Genomic DNA, 18278 nt, shown 5'->3' with positions numbered 1-18278 from the left:
AATACCACCCCTATGGATGCACGTTTTTGGACAGATCCAATCATCATGCCATTTTCTCTGGTTCAGTCAGCATACCTTGTACTCCTGGATTATTCCATTCTTAATGTCGGCGGGAGGAGGCTCCCAGGACACACTAATACTGGAGCTGTTGCTCAGCTTCACTGTAACCACGGTGACTGCTCTGGGAGGGGCGCTTGGGACTGCAGGAGAAGAGATATGAGCAAGGTGTGAAAAAAACCCAACTGATATAGAAAAAATGAAATAGGGGCATTTGGTAAAATAGCGAAAATATGATTTGAGATTGATGAAAATGGCCGACTCCATCAAATGCCATCAAATGGTTATTGAACTATAAACAGTGCTTCGTCTTCATAACAGGATGTAAAGGTCACACAGGTGTTGGGAATTGCAATCCAATTGCTTCGACTGTGATGTGACTCCTAGAGGCTCCTGAACAGCTAGCTATTTTCAAAAAGCCAGAGTCCTCAAAATGTTCCAAGACAAGTACTAAAAAGTTTTATTTAAAAACCACTTCTAGAATGTATTTTGTATTTCACCCTTATTTTGCTGGGTGAATTGACTGAGGGCACATTTTCTTTGACAGCAACGACTGAGTATAAACAATCAATCGCCACTTTAAAAGCCTTTATTTGAACCTGGAAATCCCATTGAGAAAAACCTATTTTAAAACCCTTGTTACCCACCATTCCCTCCATTATGGACATAGGCTATCTCAAGTGTACCATGTCCATATTAGGAGAGCCTCGGTCTCAAAAGGGCTTGTGTCAGTCTCATCAGAAGTTGTGAGTATCAGTAGCTTCTAGCCAGTCTTACCTTCCGCTGCTGTTCTGATCAGCAGCAGCCGACTGTCCTTGCCCTGGAACTCGTCGAAGTAGGGCCGGATCTTGATCTCATACTCTGTGCCTGTGAGCAGGTCGGCGACCACGGCCAGGCGCTCTGACGGGGCCTTGATATCCTGCAGCTGCCAGGTGCCACCGCTGGGCCGGTAGAGGAGCCGGTAGCCCTGGATGTACTGGGACTGACGGTCTACCTGGGGAGGGACAGAAGAAAGGGGGGGAAAGAGAGAAAAAAAGAGAAATGTATGAATGACAGTTTACTGCCCTTGGAAATGGATATACAGTAAAAAACATTCCAGAGTGTGAAAGTACAACGGATGGTGTCACGTGTGCTCCCTCTCCGGCCTCTTGGTCAGCAGGCTGCTCGTTATGGCGCACACCTGTCACCATCGTTACGCTCACCTGCAGGTCGTCAGATTCACCTAGACTCATCACTTTCCTGATTACCTTTCCTATATATGTCACTCCCTTTGGTTCCTTCCCTCATTGTTTCTGTTTCAGTTTCATGTCTGTGTGCTGTTAGTGTTTCTTGTTTTGTATTATGTTGTGTTTATTTATTAAAACACACACTACCTGAACTTTCTTCCCGACTCTCAGCGCACATCGTTACATATGGTATTTCTCCTGTGAAAGAATATGTCAAAAACTCAGGTCAGGGTACTCACCGTCCATGATACTTGAACACTGGAGGCAGTGAGTGTGATAGGCTCCTGAAGATGAACACCCACCTCTCCCAACTCTCTCTGGACCTGCCTGTGGTCCACTCCCTGACCTGTAGGACTCACATCTGCAAACACAACATTAACAAACATCAGACACAAAATAATCATAAAACTATAGTAGATGCTTACTGTAGCTCACATACACTTGATTGAAATAATCAAAATCGTTTTTATGAAGCCTTCAGACCACCATGCTTTCATGATGAAATGCCTCAAAATTTGAGAGAAAAAAGTTTTCACTTTTAAAGTTTTCACGCTCTCTCTACACTAACAACCACCTTGTAATGCTTACAATTTTTTTCAATTGTCTTTCATAGTAAATGTCCAGTAAAGCTGTTATATCCCCTCCCAGGTACTGACCTTGTGTGCGGACGGGCTCAGAGATGGGGCTGGGGTCACTCAGCCCGTAGGCGTTGACCGCTCGGACGATGAACAGGTAGATGGTGTTGGGAAAGAGACCGCTGACAGTGTGTTTCTCCAACTTTACCAGGTCAGCCACCGTTTGCCACGTACTGCCTGCTGATTGGCTAGAGTAAGAGACCACAGACAATGATGTCGTGTCATTTCCAATTATGTTAGTAAAGTTACTGTGCAAGGCAAGCCTTCCTTATACCCTATAGTGACAACGATGTCATTACTCTATAGTGACAATGATGTCATTACTCTATAGTGACAACGATGTCATTACCCTATAGTGACAACGATGTCATTACCCTATAGTGACAACGATGTCATTACCCTATAGTGACAAACTATTATTCACTGTCTTCATTCTGATTACAATAACAATAATGCCAGCTGTGTTTATGTCAAGTCTTCATTTTTTTTTGTCCTTTTAAAATGGCTTGTTTTTGTTAAAATGTGTGAGATCACTTGCATAATGATACTATTTCGCTCTGTAATAAATACATGTGATAAATCTTGTGAACAACGCATGTGATGAAGGTAGAGGGAAACAATTTGATCTTCTTTGGCTTTGACGGTCCCGTTTGCATTTTCCTCTCCTGACTCTTCTTATTTAGATTAAATGAATGGTTTGTTCTCGGGGTTCCGCCTGCTAAATAAGTTATGTTATACTCACAGGCATGATTCAAACAGTTTTAGAAACTTCAGAGTGTTTTCTATCCAAATCTACTAATAATATGCATATCTTATCTTCTGGGGATGAGTAGCTGGAAGTTGAATTTGGGTATGCTTTTCATCCAAACGTGAAAATGCTGCCCCCTATCCTAGGGGACAACAAAGTCAATGTATTGGAGTGGCCATCACAAAGCCCTGACCTCAATCCTATAGAACATTTGTGGGCAGAACTGAAAAAGTGTGTGCGAGCAAGGAGGCCTACAAACCTGACTCAGTTACACCAGTTCTGTCAGGAGGAATGGGCCAAAATTCAACCAACTTATTGAGGGAAGCTTGTGAAAGGCTACCCAAAACGTTTGACCCAAGTTAAACAATTTAAAGGCAACGCTACCAAATACTAATTGAGTGTATGTAAACTTATGACCCACTGGGAATGTGATGAAAGAAATTAAAGCTGAAATAAATAATTCTCTCTACTATTATTCTGACATTGCACATTCTTAAAATAAAGTGGTGACCCTAACTGACCTAAGACAGGGAATTTTTCTAGGATTAAAGGTCAGGAATTGTGAAAAACTGAGTTTCAATGTATTTGGCTAAGTGTGCAGTAGATGGTAAACTTCCGACTTCAACTGTACATGTACTCTAAACAGAGTAGATAGGGGCGGCAGATAGCCCAGTGGTTAGAGCATTGTGCCAGTAACCGAAAAGTTGCTGGATCAAATCCCCAAGCTGACAAGGTAAGAATCTGTCGTTTTACCCCTGAACATGGCAGTTAACACACTGTTCCCCAGTAGGCCGTCATTGTAAATAAGAATTTGTTCTTAACTGACTTGCCTAGGTAATTTAAAACACACAAATACATATATATATATATATAAATACAGTACAGTAAAAAGTTTGGGCACACCTACTCATTCAAGGGTATTTCTTTATTTGGACTATTTTCTACATTGTAGAATAATAATCAAGACATCAAAACTATGAAATAACACATATGAAATCATGTAGCAACCAAAAAAGTGTTAAACAAATCAAAATATATTTTATATTTAGGATTCTTCAAAGTAGCTCACCTTTGCCTTGATGACAGCTTTGAAAACTCGTGGCATTCTCTCAACCAGCTTCATGAGGTAGTCACTTGGAATGCTTTTCCAACATAATTTAAGGATTTCCCACATATGCTGAGCACTTCTTGGCTGCTTTTCCTTCACTCTGCGGTCCAACTCATCCCGAACCATCTCAGTTGGGTTGAGGTCGGGTGATTGTGGAGGCCAGGTCATCTGATGCAGCACTCCATCACTCCATCAAATAGCCCTTACGCAGCCTGGAGATGTGTTTTGGGTCATAGTCCTGTTGAAAATCAAATGATAGTTCCACTAAGCTCAAACCAGATGCAATGGCGTATCACTGTGGAATGATGGGGTAGCCATGCTGGTTAAGTGTGCCTTGAATTCAAAATAAATCACAGACAGTGTCACCAGCAATACACCATCACACCTCCTCCTCCATGTTTCCCGGTGGAAACCACACATGCGGAGATTATCCGTTCACCTACTCTGCGTCTCACAAAAACACAGCGGTTGGAACCAAAAATTGCACATTTGGACTCCAAAGACAGATTTCCACCAGTCTAATGTCCATTGCTTGTGTTTCTTGGCCGAAGCAAGTCTCTTTTTCTTATTGGTGTCCTTTAGTAATCGCTTCTTTGCAGCAAAACGTAGTTTCCTCTGAACAGTTGATGTCGAGATGTGTCTGTTACTTGAACTTTGTGAAGGCTGCAATCTAGGGTGCAGTTAACTCTAATGTACTTATCCTCTGCAGCAGAGGCAACTCTGAGTCTTCCTTTCCTGTGGCAGGCCTCATGAGACCCAGTTTCATCATAGCGCTTGATGATTTTTGAAACTGCATTCGAGGAAACTTTCAAAGTTCTTAAAATTTTCCGAAATGACTGACCTTCATGTCTTAAAGTAATGATGTTTCTCTTTGCTTATTTGAGCTGTTCTTGCCATAATATGGACTTGGTCTTTTACCAAATAGGGCTATCTTCTGTATACCAACCCTATCTTGTCACAACACAACTGATTGGCTCAAATGCATTAAGAAAGAAAGAAATTCCACAACTTAACTTTTAACAAGGCTCACCTGTTAATTGAAATGCATTCCTTCCAGGTGACTACCTCATCAAATCAAATCAAATCAAATTTTATTAGTCACATACACATGGTTAGCAGATGTTAATGCGAGTGTAGCGAAATGCTTGTGCTTCTAGTTCCGACAATGCAGTAATAACCAACAAGTAATCTAACCTAACAATTCCACAACTACTACCTTATACACACACAAGTGTAAAGGGATAAAGAATATGTACATAAAGATATATGAATGAGTGGTGGTACAGAACGGCATAGGCAAGATGCAGTAGATGGTATAGAGTACGGTATATACATATGAGATGAGTACTGTAGGGTATGTAAACATAAAGTGGCATAGTTTAAAGTGGCTAGTGGTACATGTATTACATAAAGATGGCAAGATGCAGTAGATGATATAGAGTACAGTATATACATATGAGATGGGTAATGTAGGGTATGTAAACATTATATTAAGTGGCATTGTTTAAAGTGGCTAGTGGTACATTTTTACATAATTTCCATCAATTCCCATTTTTAAAGTGGCTGGAGTTGAGTCAGTATGTTGGCAGCGGCCGCTAAATGTTAGTGGTGGCTGTTTAACAGTCTGATGGCCTTGAGATAGAAGCTGTTTTTCAGTCTCTCGGTCCCTGCTTTGATGCACCTGTACTGACCTCGCCTTCTGGATGATAGCGGGGTGAACAGGCAGTGGCTTGGGTGGTTGTTGTCCTTGATGATCTTTATGGCCTTCCTGTGACATCGGGTGGTGTAGGTGTCCTGGAGGGCAGGTAGTTTGCCCCGGGTGATGCGTTCTGCAGACCTCACTACCCTCTGGAGAGCCTTACGGTTGTGGGCGGAGCAGTTGCCGTACCAGGCGGTGATACAGCCCGACAGGATGCTCTCGATTGTGCATCTGTAGAAGTTTGTGAGTGCTTTTGGTGACAAGCCGAATTTCTTCAGCCTCCTGAGGTTGAAGAGGCGCTGCTGCGCCTTCTTCACGACGCTGTCTGTGTGGGTGGACCAATTCAGTTTGTCCGTGATGTGTACACCGAGGAACTTAAAACTTTCCACCTTCTCCACTACTGACCCGTCGATGTGGATAGGGGGGTGCTCCCTCTGCTGTTTCCTGAAGTCCACAATCATCTCCTTTGTTTTGTTGACGTTGAGTGTGAGGTTATTTTCCTGACACCACACTCCGAGGGCCCTCACCTCCTCCCTGTAGGCCGTCTCGTCGTTGTTGGTAATCAAGCCTACCACTGTAGTGTCATCCGCAAACTTGATGATTGAGTTGGAGGCGTGCATGGCCACGCAGTCGTGGGTGAACAGGGAGTACAGGAGAGGGCTCAGAACGCACCCTTGTGGGGCCCCAGTGTTGAGGATCAGCGGGGTGGAGATGTTGTTACCTACCCTCACCACCTGGGGGCGGCCCGTCAGGAAGTCCAGGACCCAGTTGCACAGGGCGGGGTCGAGACCCAGGGTCTCGAGCTTGATGACGAGTTTGGAGGGTACTATGGTGTTAAATGCTGAGCTGTAATCGATGAACAGCATTCTCACATGGGTATTCCTCTTGTCCAGATGGGTTAGGGCAGTGTGCAGTGTGGTTGCGATTGCGTCGTCTGTGGACCTATTGGGTCGGTAAGCAAATTGGAGTGGGTCTAGGGTGTCCGGTAGGGTGGAGGTGATATGGTCCTTGACTAGTCTCTCAAAGCACTTCATGATGACGGAAGTGAGTGCTACGGGGCGGTAGTCGTTTAGCTCAGTTACCTTAGCTTTCTTGGGAACAGGAACAATGGTGGCCCTCTTGAAGCATGTGGGAACAGCAGACTGGGATAAGGATTGATTGAATATGTCCGTAAACACACCAGCCAGCTGGTCTGCGCATGCTCTGAGGACGCGGCTGGGAATGCCGTCTGGGCCTGCAGCCTTGCGAGGGTTAACTCGTTTAAATGTTTTACTCACCTCGGCTGCAGTGAAGGAGAGCCTGCAGGTTATGGTAGGAGGCCGTGTCAGTGGCACTGTATTGTCCTCAAAGCGGGCAAAAAAGTTGTTTAGCCTGTCTGGGAGCAAGACATCCTGGTCCGCGACGGGGCTGGTTTTCTTTTTGTAATCCGTGATTGACTGTAGACCCTGCCACATACCTCTTGTGTCTGAGCTGTTGAATTGCGACTCGATTTTGTCTCTGTACTGGGACTTAGCCTGTTTGATTGCCTTGCGGAGAGAATAGCTACACTGTTTGTATTCGGTCATGCTTCCGGTCACCTTGCCCTGGTTAAAAGCAGTGGTTCGCGCTTTCAGTTTCACGCGAATGCTGCCGTCAATCCACGGTTTCTGGTTTGGGAATGTTTTAATCGTTGCTGTGGGTACGACATCGTCAATGCACTTCCTAATGAACTCGCTCACCGAATCAGCATATTCGTCAATATTGTTGTTGGACGCAATGCGGAACATATTCCAATCCGCGTGATCGAAGCAGTCTTGAAGCGTGGAATCAGATTGGTCGGACCAGCGTTGAACAGACCTGAGCGCGGGAGCTTGTTGTTTTAGTTTCTGTTTGTAGGCTGGAATCAACAAAATGGAGTCGTGGTCAGCTTTTCCGAAAGGGGGGCGGGGGAGGGCCTTATATGCGTCGCGGAAATTAGTATAACAATGATCTAGGGTTTTTCCAGCCCTGGTAGCACAATCGATATGCTGATAGAATTTAGGGAGTTTTGTTTTTAGATTAGCCTTGTTAAAATCCCCAGCTACGATGAATGCAGCCTCAGGGTGTGTGGTTTCCAGTTTACAAAGAGTCAGATAAAGTTCGTTCAGGGCCATCGATGTGTCTGCTTGGGGGGGAATATATACGGCTGTGATTATGATCGAAGAGAATTCCCTTGGTAGATAATGCGGTCGACATTTGATTGTGAGGAGTTCTAGATCAGGTGAACAGAATGACTTGAGTTCCTGTGTGTTGTTATGATGATCACACCACGTCTCGTTAATCATAAGGCATACCCCCCCGCCCCTCTTCTTACCAGAAAGATGTTTGTTTCTGTCGGCGCGATGCATGAAGAAACCAGCTGGCTGCACCGACTCCGTTAGCGTCTCTTGAGTTAGCCATGTTTCCGTGAAGCAGAGCACGTTGCAATCCCTGATGTCTCTCTGGAATGCTACCCGTGCTCGGATTTCATCAACCTTATTGTCAAGAGACTGGACATTGGCGAGTAGTATGCTAGGGAGTGGAGCGCGATGTGCCCGTCTCCGAAGCCTGACCAGGAGACCGCCTCGTTTGCCCCTTTTACGGCGTCGCACAGGGTCGCCGGCTGGGATCAGATCCATTGTATTGGGTGGAAGGCAAAACACTGGATCCGTTTCGGGAAAGTCATATTCCTGGTAGGAACGATGATGAGTTGACGTTAATCGTATATTCAGTAGTTCCTCCCGACTGTATGTAATGAAACCTAAGATTACCTGGGGTACCGATGTAAGAAATAACACATAAAAAAACAAAATACTGCATATTTTCCAAGGAACGCGAAGCGAGGCGGCCATCTCGTTTCGGCGCCGGCACTATGAAGCTGGTTGAGAGAATGCCAAGAGTATGCAAAGCTGTCATCAAGGCAAACGGTGGCTACTTTGAAGAATCTCAAATATAAAATGTATTTTGATTTGTTTAACACTTTCTTAGTTACTACATGATTCCATATGTGTTATTTTATAGTTTTGATGTATAAAGAAAAACCCTTGAATGAGTAGGTGTGTCCAAAATTTTGACTGGTACTGTATATATTTATTTTATTTTACCTTTATTTAACTAGGCAAGTCAGTTAAGAACAAATTCTTATTTTCAATGACGGCCTAGGAACAGTGGGTTAACTGCCTTGTTCAGGGGCAGAACGGCAGATTTTTACCTTGTCACCTCGGGGATTAAGTCCAATGCTCTAACCACTAGGCTACCTGCCGTATGCACATACACTGACATTGCTCGTCCTAATATTATATATAATATATATCCTAATATTAAATATTTCTTAATTCCATTCTTTTACTTTTAGATTTGTGTGTATTGTTGTGAATTGTTAGATATTACTGAACTGTTGGAGCTAGGAACACAAGCATTTCGCTACACCCGCAATAACATCTGCTAAATATGTGTATGCGACCAATAAAATGTGATTTGATTTTGATTTGTTTGATGTGGAATAAAAGCAAAGTGGGGGCAGCTGGGATGTTTGGGGAGTGGGTTAGCATGGGCCAGCCTCCAACCTAGCTGGGGTTGATTAGAATGTGAAAGGTGTCAGAGTCGGCGTGTCCGCAGGGGTGTGTGTGTGTGAGCCCTACTGCCTGTCATGCCCGGCTAACACGGCTCATGTGCTGACACACCATTAAGAAAGGATGAGGGATGGCTGCCCACAGCAACCTCTGGCTAGAGAGAGGACAGTGGGCTGGAGGATAGAAAATGTGTGTTAGGGCAAGTGTGTCTTCAGATGTTACGTGTTACTTCTAACAAAAACTGGTTTTCATATCTGTCTTTCTGTCTGTTCTACAGAATGTACCACAAGGTTGAGCCCTACTGAACGCGGCCCAGGTCTATCTTCTACTGTCGACTCCACCCACCTGAAGGCCTCGATGATGTAGGAGGTGACGGCAGCCCCCCCCTCGTGGGCGTTGGGCTGCCAGGTGAGGGTGACACTGTTGCGGGTCACGTCGGTCACCACAGGCTTCTGGGGAGGTCCCGGTAGCTGGAAGGGTTCTGATGCCTGGGGCACAAATGAACCTCCACTCTCTGAAAATCACAAAAAAATCACAAAGTATCAAATCAAACTTTATTTAAAATGCATTTAAAAAGAGACAACAGAGACAGAGGATGAGAGGGTAGCTGGATGGTAGTAGATCTCCTATATTTAGTAGTAGTGCAACCATTCTCAATATAACTGTTTTTGGAAGACTAGCACTGGCCCTTTTGTGGGCTAAAGAGTTACGAATAAATCATTCATGCAATACGGTCAATTCCATTTCAATTCAGTCAATTGCGAATTGAAAAGCGACATTATTGTCAATAAGGAGTTGAAATGGAACCGACACCACAGCCCTGATCACAGTAACTGACTTTGACGGACTGGCTGAATAACAGTTTAGTTGTGAATTATCTGAGTTTCGGCTTGGTTGGTTTACGATGCATTAGTAGGCACTAAATACCATCTTATCAAGCTTCATCAAACATTAGCATTTCATAACAGCAATAAGACACTACTTATTCCAACTCATCATCCCTCTGCTTCGCCTTGGGCCAAACAACGCCCCTAGGTGTGATTACATCCACAATATCACAAGACCTCTGCCTTTTTTCTTGATTCAATGATCTTATATGGGCATGACTGTCACGGATCCCTCTGGAACACACCTGGCCCCTATTCCCACTGATCGTATTTGTATATATGTGCCCTTTGGTTTCCTTTAGGGGGTCGATTATTGTTACAATGTCCGTTGGTGCGTGTGAGTACCTGTGCTGTGTGTTTTGGGCTTTCGTGCCCTTGTGGATTGCACAGATGATTATTGTTCTCGTCCTGTGTGTTAATCATTATGCGTGTGTGTTATTTATTCAAGGTACTCCTCGTTTTTTTGTTTGGGTTTCTACCCTGTGTTTCTGTTAAGTGTTTGTTTGGTCTTTGTCCCCATGCCTACACGGCACTCTGTAATTTGGGCTTAATTTAAAAAATATATATATTACACATTCCTGCATCTGTCTCCCAAATCATTGTTACCAACGTGACAGAATAATTGACCATTAAGGGAGACAGCGGGAATGGCCCGTCCGACAATGCTGCGACTGGACCGTCTGGCGTTGCTGCAACTTCGGCAGCTACAACTAGTCCGTCCGACGCCACTGCTACTGGTCCGTCTGATGCTGCAACTAGTCCGTCCGACGCCACTGCTACTGGTCCGTCTGATGCCGCCACAACTTTTGCAGCAGCAACTGGCCCGTCCGACGCAACTTCAGCAGCTGCATCGGGTCCTGATCGACCTGCACTGCATTCCTGTGATTGTCCTCGAGGCCGGTGTCGTTGCGCTGCTGTCACGGATCCCTCCCCGTGCCTTTACACGGCACGCAGTAATTTGTGCTTAAGAATAAAAACTATTACGCATTCCTGCGTCTGTCTCCCGATCCTTCATGCCAATGTGACAATCACATGGCAGAGAGGCAATCTAATACTGTAGGGAGGAGTTTATTACAGTAGATTTACCATTCACTGTGTCCGTGTGCATGTGTGTGTGTGTGTGCGCGCGCATGTACGTGTGTGGGCATTTACCTTTCACAGTGAGTACACCGCTCCACATCGTTTCTCCGCTGGAGCTGGAAGCCACGCAGGTGTAGGCCCCCGAGTCGGTTTCCTGGCAACAAGAGAGAGGGCCTAGTTAACATCGGTGTATATGCACAGAAGCACAATGCCTTTGCCTTTTCACATTCAGGTGTTCTGGAGCAAATCTTTCCAGATAAGTAAACATGAACATCTACCTAGAATCTATGGTCTCCAAAGACTGTTAACTATGTATAATAATTCTGTATATCTCCCCAAAGATACCCATATGTTGCATTGCTCTGATCTAATAAGTACTATTCTCATAATGGTTATTGGGGAAGTATTCTATTTACAGTATGTTCTATTGGAACATAGTTGTTGGATATGGACATTTGCGCTCATATGGTTCCATGAACATTAATAAAGAGTAACATTACACTTTGCTGTTAATGAAGTCTCACATGTAGCTGTAACACTGTTAGCTAGTCCCTTAATAGAGAAACCACAGTTCCTCAAAAAGGGTTTGGAGCATACAGTATGTGCTGTTATTTTAGTTTTTTTTTACTATAGTACCTCTGGGCCTGTGCACATAAAGCGTCTCGGGTTAGAGTTTCTGATCTAGGATCAGGTCCCCCCTGTCCATGTAATTGTATTCATTAAGATCTAAAAGGCAAAACTGATAATAGATTTGCACTCCTACTCTGAAAGACTTTACAAATATGGGCCCTGATCCTTTGGTACCAATGTGAGAGTTTTCAGGGGCAATCTGCCATTGCTACATCAATTTTTGAACTTATACATTTATTATATTTACCAATTGATTTTTAAAGAACACTAACTTATAAATGCCTCATGAGCTTAGTTCAACTGTTGTACCCCAACGTTTAAAGGAGGATAAAGGACTGTTCACATTATGTAGACAATGGTATTGTGCTGGGCATAATGAACATGACGTAGAAAAGAGGTGGAATATGTAACCAGAGGGGGTCTGCAGACTTCTGCGGCTCATACAGCACTTCATACTTCTGTGGCTCTGACTGTGCTGCATACTGAGCACTCAATAGTAAGCAGCGATCCAGGCTGATGATGCATAGCCATGCTACTAGCAAGGGAAACTTTGTGTGTGCGTGTGTGTGTGTGCGCGCGCATGTGTGTGCATGTGTGTGTGAGTGTGTGTGAGAGACTGTAAGTGTGGGTCATTAAAAATTCATTGGGAAGCTCAGAGCTAGACGGGGGCTAGAAATTGCTCACAACAGTGGAAGATGTAGAGACTTTAATTTGCAGACAAGGATCTAATGATGGTGACAGCTCACGGCCACCCGCTTGCAGGTTAGTGGGCTACACAATCACACAAACACAGATTTCAAACTACCAACTAGGTTTTCAGACCTTTTGGTTAATTTAAGACCACTCTTATTCAAAACGAAGGTAATTAATTATACAAAGCACACTACAAAAACACAGAGCGAGACAACACAATGCAATCAATATAATGCAATGTGGTTGGTGCTTGGATGCCATCCACTACTTCTCTCTGTGTGTGTGTGTGTGTGTGTGTGTGTGTGTGTGTGTGTGTGTGTGTGTGTGTGTGTGTGTGTGTGTGTGTGTGTGTGTGTGTGTGTGTGTGTGTGTGTGTGTGTGTGTGTGTGTGTGTGTGTGTGTGTGTGTGTGTGTGTGTGTGTGTGTGTGTGTGTGTGTGTGTGTGTGTGTGTGTGTGTGTGTGGCTGGCCAGTTGCAGTAGCGTTGGCATTACACAAGTCTAAGTGCCCTGTCTAAAAGCCCCAAGAGAGACAGGAGAGGTGACTCCAAGTCCAACAGTACATCACTCTTCCTTCTCACTTCCTATAGGCAGGCTGACCCTGAACGGGCCTGTATGGCAGCCAAGGATATGGCTATCTGTGGCGGCAGGTCCATGTTGGTGACTGGTGATTGGAGGAGAGAAGTGGGAAGGGGTAAACGGTCGGGCATCTAACTATTAATCATGGTTGGCAGCTTTGGGTGCTGCGCTAAACAGATTGTTAAAAATGTATGAAGGAGGCAAGAGTTTGTTATTTTCTCCACATCCCCGCTGTTCTAATATCATCTCCAGTGCACTCTTTCTCTATATTGTAGCATCTTCGTTGACTTGTTCTGTTTCTCTCTCTCTCATCTCATCTCAATATCATGTCTTTCTTTCTCCTCTATTTTCTTTCCATCCCCCTCGTTCTTGCTCTGGTCCCGGGGTAATGGGCATCTCTTCAGTCACAGAGAGGAACAAACAGACCATCTGGTCGGGTCCCCTGCCCTCTCTTCTCCACCCCACCCTCCTCTCTCACCTCTCCTCCCTCCACCAGAAGTCAACTTCCTGTGCCCCTCTCTGCTTTAGTTAAAAGATGTGCACCCTGATAAAAGGGAAGGAGAGCAATTAAAAACGAACAGGGACAGTGTCCAAGATTCAAAAAGATAGAATTGGCCATAAGTACAGTCCATCTAGTCGAGGCGAGTCGAGATGTGAGAAATTCTCTAATACAGTCATTAGAGGAAGTACCAAAGAGTGTTTTCTACATCTTGAGTGCATGACAAATGTGTTGGTACATTGAGATGCTTGACTTAATCTTTTTTCTTTCTCGGTCTCTCCCTCTCTGCCTCTCTCAAAACCCCTACAAGGATTTAATTAAAGTCATGGCGATCGTTAATCACTCTGGGCCCAACAATCAATTAATTAACGCGTCAGCTGGCCCCGAAGCTAGCCACACACTCCGGTGACCTGCAGGTGCAGCCCACAACCCCAGAGGGCTCTTGGTAGAATGTATATCATTATCCGTGCATATACCACCACTAACGATTGCACTTGTTCATTACCTTGGCGAGTATGCATCACTGCTAAGCTTTATGACGCCACAGAAACTCGACCACCAATCACTAAATCACTGAGTCACCCATAAACCATAAAAAAGCCACTCTGCCAGTATGATATTCCAATATTAATATCTGCCTCTCAATTAGATTGCATTAGATTGCTGAGTTGTGTTTTAGAGTGGAAGGCTAGTATGACCTGTATGACGCTCAATGAGTAAATATCAATATATCAAATGGACAGGTTACTTTGCCGTGGCATCTCAAAACTGCTATGCCTATTGCTGTGACTGGCAGTGAGTCATAATAGTACAATGAATTAAATTAAGCTAAATACCATTAAGGCTGAGAAGTTGATTGGATTGCATTGGAAACAGCACTCAGTTGTGACTGCATGCGGTTGCTTAGTATCACCTAGGAGAAATAGCTCAGATGATTGGCCATGATGAGACTTGGAGTGCATTGAGAGGAAATGTGAAGCGTTTAATTTCATATACTAATATCCAGGGAGTGATGGCATTTACGAAGGAGGAGGGAAAGAGAATCAATGGGAACATTCTAGCAACGTTCATGAGCATTATTGGGAACATTCTTTCTATGTTCTTAAGAATTATTGGGAACGTACTATGTAAGTTATTTTCAGGTACCTGCAGGTTTATGATCTGGAACATTCCGTTCTCCATCAGGCTGACACGCTCGTCTCCCAGGATCCTCTGGCCGTCCTTCTCCCATTGAATGCTGGGCAGAGGGTTGCCCATCACGTGGCACTGTAAATGGGCCATGGAGCCCGGCGCCAGCGTTTGATTGGTCGGTCCTTGGCGGATGATGGGTGGGACTCGGTCGGAGGATGCTGTGTGGGGGAGGGAAGGAGAGAGAGATACGTTAAGAGAGTGTAGTTGAGTGTATTCTCTTGGAGGACCATCCTCCACCAACCAGCTACAGAATACAAACACATTGCTATATATTCATGAGATAAGCTGTCTTAGAGATCATAAAACAACTAATATACATAAATTAATCGTAATAAACAGTTACGGCATGTTACGTTAATGTATCCTAAACATTTGCAGCATGGAGAGACCTTGAAGCCATCAGCCACTCTGCCTTGTTAAAATACTCCAATCCAGGGGCCTCCTGAGTGACGCAGCGGTTTAAGGCACTGCATCGCCGTGCTTGATGCGTCACTTCAATCCCAGGCTGTGTCACAGCCGGCCGTGTCTATGAGACGGCGCACAATTGTCAGGGTTAGGGGAGGGTTTGGCTGGCTGGGATTTCCTTGTCCCATTGCACTCTAGCGACTCCTTGTGGTGGGCCGGGCGCTTGTAAGGTGACTTCGGTCATCAGCTGGTCTGTGATTTAAAAATGTTTTTATTTTGTATTTTTTTTATTGAATATCCAATACATACAATATACTTGCCGCTCAACAACTACACCACACCAGCCATCCATCAGACTCCCATTCAGAGCGACACACAGAAGCATCCAGTGTCAACGCCCTGCTCAAGGGCACGTCGACAGATCTCCCACAAGGCCCAAAAAAATGGGGACGCGAACCCTCCAAGATCCCCCCACAGTTCCCCATAGCTGTCCCTCAACCATCCAAGACCCCTCCCACAGTCACCTCTCCCAATATTTTTTTTCATTCTATTCCCCACCCTCAATGCACCAACAACCAAGAAAATTAACTCATGAGAAAAAGAAAAAGACAAAATAAAACAGAAAACAAGAATGCAAAAAAAACAAAGGACATCAGGGACAACTAAAATCATAACAGCAAGGCCAACTGTATATGTTTGAGTGCATGTCTGGCACTATTTACATGTGTGTATTTGAATGAGAGTATGTGTATATGCATGTGTACAAACACCTGCACGGCATCAGCCTCAGGCAAACAGGCATTGGCTGTAAAAACACTGCCCCTCAGCGTCATTCAAACTTACTTTTTATTATGTTTTATTTTGACTTTATTTTTTATACTTTATCTTTGACCATCATTCTATTAGACAGACATGTTTCCTCCGACACATTGGTGCGGCTGGCTTTTGGGTTAAGTGAGCAGTGTGGTTTGGCAGTGTCGTAGAAAGCCCTTGTTGATAGTAGCTAGATAGCCACACCCTTGCAGTCAGAGTGCAGTATAACTGCAGTACACTGTAGTATAACTGTAGTTAGAATGCAGTATAACTGCAGTAGGCTCCAAATACTGTGTCCAAAATAACCGTTTTTTTTTTACTATAATAATTTTGCAGTTGAACTGCAGTTACAGTGCAGTATAACTGCAGGACCCCCTAACGGTGAATGATGAACTGAAAACTTGAAAGAGTCATGGTTCTATGAGCCTCTCGTTCACATGTCGTTCAGCATAGGGGGCTTATTGGAGCTGTCATTTTGACTGAGACTTGTAAACGTGTGATTTAAACAATGTACATTTGATAATTGCTAGGCAAACAAATATGAGGTCTAATTGTGGCTGCAACCGGACTAGATTGTGAACAACTCTTGGCAGAATGCATTTCTTGACTGCTGTGAGGCTGATAAGTAGCCTGACTCACACTAGCTAACATTAATAACTAACCCTGCTTTTATAGCTAAGATGCCGAAAAGCTGTTGGGTTCCGTTTTGTTTGAACAGTAGTAGGAGAAAACCACCAAATCAAGTTTCCTCGACTGGCCAAGGACCAGGTTAGACAAACCTCATAGTTTCAGGCTATACGCCGCAATGATGATGTAAATCTGTGGGCTCCGGTTACTCGATACATTTGTGTGTTCAAAGCACTTCATTCACAGTAAGTCGATGATTGGCTGAGATAATGAGTGGGCTGGACATGCAGAGAGATGAGTTCGGATTGGTCTGCCATGTAGCAGGCTTCTGTCTTTTTGAACTGGTCAGTATGTGTAGGTAATCCTGTCTAACCCGGCAAATTTTTGTATATATATCGTGTAGTAGAACTGCATAAGTGTTGTTGCTCTCCACTTTCTGGAGGACCGAGTTTTGAAATCAGTGGAATTAGAGTATGATAGTTAAGGAGCCCTGTCTCCGTATTACATCTTCAAACTAAGGGCAACCATGGCATCTGTGACAGAGGGAGAAGCGTCCATCCATGTATACGGAGATAGTCTGGCTAGCTACATTTTCAGATATTACACTTTTCTAATTTTGTCAGAAAGTCGTTTTCATATCAAGTTAGTGTACTGTTAGCTCGCTAGCTAATGTTACTTGGCTGGCTCGCTAGCTAACATTACGTGTATGAATAACCAACACATTTTTTGAACGGTCAACACCCATTGAATATGGCCGGTGGCAGTAAACGTTGGCAAAAAAGCATAAATTATTGCCAGCAGTCACCAGCGCTCTGGATAACATAAAAACAGCCTAATCAGCTCTACTAGGGCGAGTAAAATGGTCAGAGTGAGCTGTTCTCTCATTTGTGTCTGGAAGTAGCTAGCAAGCTAGCCAACGTTAGCCAATTAGCCTCGGTGCTTGACTGCTGTTGTTAGGACAGAACGCTCGGATTAAAGAGATGTTAAAGCTTAAGAGGGTGTGAACGATGCTGAATGGGTGTAGACAAAGAGGAGCTCTCCAATAGGTGTACCAAAAATATTCAAAGGCCATTTTCTCAAAAGTTAGGTTTTCAAAGCAGAATTACTTTCCCATTGTTCCTCAACTGTAATGTGTGATATACCATTTTCTACATTTATTCAATGTAAAAAAACACAATTTCAAATGTTGCTACATAAGACCGAATCGGGCTTATCGGTTACATTTACAAAAAAATCTTTATATTGCTTTCTCCCATTAGACAGCAATGTTATGGCTTAACATGCCAAAGTAGCGCTGAATAACTTAATATTTATTTGAGTGGACCTGGAAAACTATTTTTGTGTCGAGCGGCGTGAGGGAGGCGGAGGACCATGAATAAGTCATTGACGAGTCAATTACTTTGGCATTTACCATTCCCTCTCCAATGTATCTAACAGTTTTAATGGTAAAACCAAGGACATTGGACTGCGGGGATTGTGTACAGTACATGCTGAAATTGGGTTTGAGATATTGGACTCCATTCCAAGAGGCCAAGGGGATACTTTTATGAAAAAACATATTGGAAAGGAAACATAATAATTCACAACATACCACCAGGATTGTGGACACAATTCCCGCATTTGCCACATCACATACTATTTATTTATTTAACCTTTATTTAACTAGGCAAGTCAGTTAAGAACAAATTCTTATTTACAATGACGGCCTACCAAAAGGCTAAAGGCCTCCTGCGGGGACGGGGGATAAAAAAATAAAAATATATATAAATATAGGACAAAACACACATCACGACAAGAGAGACAACACAACACTACATAAAAAGAGATGTAAGAC

At 43.9% G+C, this 18278-nt stretch overlaps 1 protein-coding gene across 2 annotated transcripts in view; it reads right to left on the bottom strand.

Moving 5' to 3' along the window:
- LOC139537573 (roundabout homolog 3-like) overlaps positions 1–18278 on the bottom strand; it is a 265454-nt gene that overhangs the window by 17576 nt on the left and 229600 nt on the right. For both annotated transcript variants that reach the window (XM_071339042.1, XM_071339043.1), the window contains exons 9-15: positions 14555–14757; positions 11082–11163; positions 9388–9556; positions 1940–2106; positions 1523–1644; positions 835–1051; positions 76–200 (exon numbers count right to left, since the gene is read on the bottom strand). In XM_071339042.1, the coding sequence (XP_071195143.1) occupies positions 76–200; positions 835–1051; positions 1523–1644; positions 1940–2106; positions 9388–9556; positions 11082–11163; positions 14555–14757 (1085 nt within the window). The remainder of the gene's footprint in view (positions 1–75; positions 201–834; positions 1052–1522; positions 1645–1939; positions 2107–9387; positions 9557–11081; positions 11164–14554; positions 14758–18278) is intronic.

This window comes from Salvelinus alpinus, chromosome 13 (assembly GCF_045679555.1).
Source record: "Salvelinus alpinus chromosome 13, SLU_Salpinus.1, whole genome shotgun sequence".
Lineage (NCBI taxonomy): Eukaryota > Metazoa > Chordata > Actinopteri > Salmoniformes > Salmonidae > Salvelinus > Salvelinus alpinus.
This window is presented reverse-complemented; position numbering and strand designations above follow the sequence as displayed.